A 5,925-nucleotide genomic window follows, 5' to 3' on the forward strand; every position below is an offset into this window, starting at 1 on the left:
GAAGTTCTGGAGTGAATCCAAGCCACAGCCCTAGGGAAATGAGAGGCAGTTGCCTAGGGAGGGTTGTTTTCTTGTGTATATCTGAAGAAATAGCCATGTGATGTCAGGCATCCAATCTCTCTCTAAAGATCTCATCCTCGTTGCTGTTTGACTATCCAGGCAGGCTCTGTGGTCTCTTCCATAAGTACAGTTGCAGCTACTGAGAGGTGCCATGACTTTCATCTTCATAGTCCTGCTCTATCTGGGTAAGATTTGAAGAAGAGAAGGGGATTGTGGTCCATAGTCAGGCTCTAGCCAATCGAGAAACCCCAGGGTGTGTAAGTGGTTTCAGTGAAGCTTGCTTATGTCGGCATTAGGGGCAAAGTTCTGACAAGGGACTCTCTTCTAGGGCTGAATCTGGGCCAAGAGACCTCAGTGTTGGCAGGTGAGTATGTGTCCAGCCGTTACAGAACACTCCTCACTGGGGACTTAAAGATAACTCTCCTCAGTGGAGCTTGGGAACATATGATACATGGGGCATGCTGAAAATGAAGGCTGACATCTGAGGTGAATGCCCTATGACAGAGCCCTCGTTTCATTTCAGGGACTCCCCGCAAGCCAACCCTCAGTGTTCAGTCAGGATCAGTGGTTGCCAGAGGGAAGCCGGTAACCATCTCATGTGAGGTGACCACAGGGGCCCGGGAATACCGTCTTTACAAGGAGGGAGGTCCACATCCCTGGCGCACACAGAACACACTGGAGGTCACAAACAAGGCTGAGTTCTTGATCCCATCAATTGAACAACAGTATGGAGGGAGATACCGATGTTACTATAAGACCGCTGCTGGGTGGTCAGAGCACAGTGACCCTCTGGAGCTTGTGGTGACAGGTGAGAGAACACCCAGCCCCAGGCCCTGCCCTCAGGAAAGAGTCTGTTTTCACGGGTTTCTCTTGTCTCCCAGAGCAGCATTGGAAGCCAACATGGGCTGCTTATGCCCACTTAATAATGTTACTACTTTCTTTTCTAGGACTCTATAGTAAACCCAGCCTCTCTGTCCAACCCAGCAGTGTGGTGACCTCAGGAGAGAATATTACCTGCCAGTGTGGCTCACAGCTGGGATTTAGCAGGTTTGTCCTGACTAAGGAAGGAGAACAGAAGCCCTCCTCGATACTGGATTCAGTGTTTATAAACTCCACTGGGCAATTCCAAAGCTTGTTTCCTGTGGGTCCTGTGACTCCCAGTCAGAAATGGACATTTAGATGTTATGGCTACCATGCTATCAGCCCCCAGGTGTGGTCAGAACCCAGTGATCCCTTGGAAATACATGTCTCAGGTGAGGAAGCCCCATCATTGACTCAATCAGTTGTTGACAGTGTTGCTTTTGCCGTGATCCCTGATTTTTTTCTAAGGGAACCCCAGGAGTTAGGAGGATGAGGGAAACTCAGTCAGAGCCCCAGTGTATGTATGTGTGTGTGTGGGGGGGTGGGGGTTATGGCAGTGGCATCTGCATGTAGGATGTGAGGGGACAGGTGTTGGACAGACACTGGCATTTCCACCAACACCTAGCCCATTTCTCCTAAAGGGCTGACCAGGAAGTGCTCACTGCTGACTTTGCATGGCCCTTACCCTGCCCCCTGGAGAGAACCTGACTCTCCAGTGTTGCTCTTACATAAGTTATGAAAGGTTTTCTTTGTCGAAAGGATGAGGAACTGACCTCGTCCACAGCCCTGAACTGTTTTACCAAGCTGGATTCTCAAGGCCAACTTCTTCTTGGGTTCTGTAAGCACCCCCAAAGGGGTGTACAAAATATCTTCCCAGTGGACATTCTGGTTATAGTTGAGGAGCCTAGCCAAGTGGGTCCACTTAGAGACTGAAGACTACACTGGACCAGATGATAATGGAAGGAGGAGATAATGAGCAAGATGAAATATGGGATCTAGGACTAAAGACCAGGAAGTCGGGTAAGAACAGAGTCATAGAAAGCAGAAAGAGAGCCAAGTTCCCAGAAACAGGTTCAGAATAAGATAAGCAGCCCCTCACCCATCTTTCTTCCTCTAGGACATCTCCCTGTCACACACTCTCAGTGAAGCCAGGCTCCCTGTTATTCCCTGAAGAGAAAGTGACTTTGCCATGTCAATCATTGATAATGATGGACACTTTTCTTCTGATCAAGCGGAGAGCAGCTACTTCCTTTTTGTGTCTAAGATCAATGTTTCCTCACTCAGCAGTGTTAGGCAGAATTCTGAATGTGTGTTGGGTCCTTCCGCCTTGGAGACACCCAAAGACTCTGTAGTTGTTAAAGCTCATCACCCTACCTGTCGCCATGGCACAGTCCTCCCGTAGAATGCAAGGTCTTAGATCAGAGAAATCTTAGCTGTTCTGTCTGTGCTCAACAGTTCACTCACCAGGAGAATTCTTGTCTCTAATTAGATGTTTTAGTGAAATTCAGGAAAGCTTTTTTTTTTTCTAAAGTGAGTCTGATGCAAAATTCGAACACAAAGATCAGAGTGGAGCATCCAGCAAGGAGACCAGTAGGAAGTCCTACAAAAGGGAGGGTTCATCTAGAGGTACATGAAGTCATGTGATGAGTGTAACACACAGGAAAGAAGAGACACAGGAAATGGAGCCAGGGGCATGGCTCAGCTGGTAGTTAATGTCTAGCATGCATGAGGTCCTGGTACTAAGTAAACTGAGGACCATGATTGGTACCTGTAACTGCAGCACTTAGAAGGTGGAAGCAAGAAGTTCAAAGTCATCCTAGGCTACATAGTGAGTTGAAGACCAATTTGGGCTAATAAGATCCTATCCCAAAGAAAAGAAAGAAGGAGAAGAGAAGACACACAGGAAGGAAGGAAAGAAGGGAGTCAGAAAGGGAAAGGGAGAGGGAGAAAATAAGAAAAGCAAGGACAGACAGACAGATAAAAAATACATACATACATACATACATACATAATATATATAAATAAATGAGGGAGAGAGGGAAGCAGGGAGGGAGAAACAAGTAAGGAATTAAATTGAGAAATTTGGGCTTGTCAGGCTTGGCAGTGCACCCTTTAATTCCAGAATTCAAGATGCAAAGGCAGGCAGATCTCTGTGAGTTCAATGCCATTCTGGCCTACCTAGCAAGTTTAATGGCAGACAAAGTTACAAAAAGAGATTCTGTCTCAAACAAACAAACAAATAAAAATTAAGATTTATACTACTTTATAAAATTATTTTATAAAACTATTACAGCAAAATCAAGCATAAACAAAACCATTTCCTTCTTTATTTTTATATTTATTTCAGTTTTAAAAAGAATTTTATACCTAGCTGTATTTACACTATTTCTACCCCCTCCTCTTCCTCTCCAACTCCTCTTATGTATCCTTCATTCCTTCTAAAATTCATGGCCTTTTCTTTAAATTATATGTTAGGTGTGTGTATATACATCCAATATGCTATATATAAAAGCAGTGCTACATTTAGTGTTGTGTGCACGCACGTGTGTGGGTGTATGTGTGTGTAGGGATAACCAGGGATAAAACCACCTAACAAGGGCTTTCTTTTCCCTGGAAAAGACTGGCTCTTTCTCTCCCAGCAGCCATCAATTGCCTGTAGCTTCCTCATCTAGGGGTGGGATCTTTTGAGATCTCACCCATTCACACTGCCATGTCAACTGGTTTTATTGTGCAGGTCTTGTTTAGGCAACCATATATTTTTCAGGTCTTTGCCCTATATGGAAGACACTGTCTCACAGCAGATGCCCTAGTGTCCTAGTCCTCTCTCTTCTGAGCTATTTCTTGAACTTTAGGTGTAGGGGTTGCGTCATAACTGTGTCAGTTAGGGGTGTGTAACTCATGGTAAGCTGTTCTCTGCTTGTGGCCTTTGTATTCTGCACAACCCACACCCACTGAGAGAGAGAGAGAGAGAGAGAGAGAGAGAGAGAGAGAGAGAGAGAAGCTGTTAAGAGAATGAAGGAAGGTCTTACTGCATAGGCTTAGCCTGGAACCCATGTATAGATCAGGCTGGCTTTGAACTCACAGAGATTCTCATGCCTCTGTCTCCCAAATGCTGGAATTGAAGGCATGGACCACCACACCTGATTTGCCTTTTTTTTAATGTCCCTTAAAATAATGATATGGTGGAGGGACAGAGGAAGAAAATAAAAACACAAGACTTAGAAAACACACTTCACAATCCTACTTTTTTTAAAAAAATCATGTTTATTTTTATTTTGTGTTCATTGGTGTTTTGTCTGCATGAGGCAGAAGCCCTGGAACTGGAGTTACAGACAGATGTGAGCAGCCATGTGGGTGCTGGGAATTGAACTTGGGTCGTCTGGAAGAGCGGGCAGTGTGTTTTTTATTTTATTTTTTATTTTCAAGACCAGGTTTCTCTGTGTAAAACTCATGTTTCTCTGAGTTCCTGGAACTTGCTTTGTAGACAGGGCTGACCTCAAATTCACAGAGATTTGCCTCCTTCTGCCTCTTCAGTGCTGGGAGTAAACCATGAACCACCACCGCCTCACAAGCCAGTGCTCTTCACCACTGAGTCATCTCTACAGCTCCTCATATTCTACTTTTTTTCTTTGATTCTTAGAAGCAGTTGAGCCCCTCAGGCTATCACCAAACATATCAGACCCAAAGACAGGTGAGTAAGGAGAATTCTCAGCCAGAGGACTCAATACAGAAGATGAAGTCCTGTCCAGGGGAAGCAGTCTTCTGGGGAGATTTAATCTGCCCTGACCTCTGTGATTCTTTTTTTCCTACAATCTCCAGTCTCACAGCCCCAGGATTACACAAAGGAGAATCTCATCAGGATTGGGGTATCTGTCTTGGTCCTTGTACTCCTTGGCATTCTTCTGTATGAAGATCAGCACAGCCAAAGACAGATCCAATACACAGCCAGTAGAGAAAATAGTGCATTTGTCAAGGTGGCAGAGACCTCAGAATAAGTCCAAGGATTTCAGGTAGTTCTGTGAGAAAATCTGGAGCATTCAGTGGGGAACCATTTCAGGTTCCAGGGAGCAAATGTGCTTTGAAAGTATGGAAACATCTGCGTATTGTGGTGGAGAAGTCTTCTACAGCAAATCATGATGTTATTTCCTCACTGGTATCAGCGGTCCTCAACCTGTGGGTTGCAACCCCGTTGGAAGTCACATGTCAGATATCCAACATACCAGACATTTATATTATAAATCATAGTAGTAGCAAAATTATAATTATGAAGTATCAAAGACAATAATTTTATGTTTGGGGGACATCAGAATGTGAGGAACTGTGTTCACAGCATTACAAAGGTGGAGAACCACTCACTTAGATGTATACTTAGCTGACTATCTCTCTTTCCATCTCCAGTGATTCAGGGGAGGGATAACCCTGTCCCATGAGTTAGGCTTGGGTCCTCACCTTCGTGAATCTTCTGTTTTCCTCACTCTCATGTAATATTTTCATTTATTATATGCTACCATATTCCCCACCTGCATCATGAGTCTTCATCTTCTCTACTGAGAACAAAGATCTTGACTGAAATAGCAAAACCAATGCCCAAAAATCAGATTCGAAAATGGAAAACAAGATCTGAATGCATGTGGTGACCCAGCACTGTCTCTTGAAGCCTCAACTTTCAACACCTGCTCTTTGTGTGGCTTTCTAGAAATATGAAGGTGTGCAATCAACACACTTGTGTTTGAAGGCACTCTCTGGTGGAGTACTGCTGGCATGGCTTTGAAAATATAATTTTCTTTTCTTTCTTTCTTTCTTTCTTTCTTTCTTTCTTTCTTTCTTCTTTTTTTGTGATTTTTCAAGACAGAGTTTTCTCTGTGTAACAAGCCTGGCTGACCTGGAACTTGCTTTGTAGACTAGAATGACCTCCAACTCACTCAGATCCACCAGTTTCTGCCTCTCGAGTGAAAATATAATTTTATTAATAACAATTAAATACATGAATTTGAGAGAATGTGG

The 5,925-nt window shown here is 44.0% G+C and overlaps 1 protein-coding gene across 1 annotated transcript; it reads left to right on the top strand.

Annotated features, from left to right (window-relative positions):
* Positions 1 to 211: 211 nt before the first annotated feature.
* LOC121449556 (leukocyte immunoglobulin-like receptor subfamily A member 5) lies at positions 212 to 4,916 on the top strand. Its single transcript, XM_041654070.1, has 6 exons — positions 212 to 245; positions 389 to 424; positions 584 to 868; positions 1,008 to 1,313; positions 4,562 to 4,612; positions 4,741 to 4,916. The coding sequence occupies exons 1-6, from the start codon at positions 212 to 214 to the stop codon at positions 4,914 to 4,916; spliced, it is 888 nt and encodes a 295-aa protein (XP_041510004.1).
* The last annotated feature ends 1,009 nt before the right edge of the window (positions 4,917 to 5,925 follow it).

The sequence above is a fragment of the Microtus oregoni genome, unplaced genomic scaffold (genome assembly GCF_018167655.1).
Source record: "Microtus oregoni isolate MIOR12 unplaced genomic scaffold, Mior012 000006F_ref0000085, whole genome shotgun sequence".
Taxonomy (NCBI): domain Eukaryota; kingdom Metazoa; phylum Chordata; class Mammalia; order Rodentia; family Cricetidae; genus Microtus; species Microtus oregoni.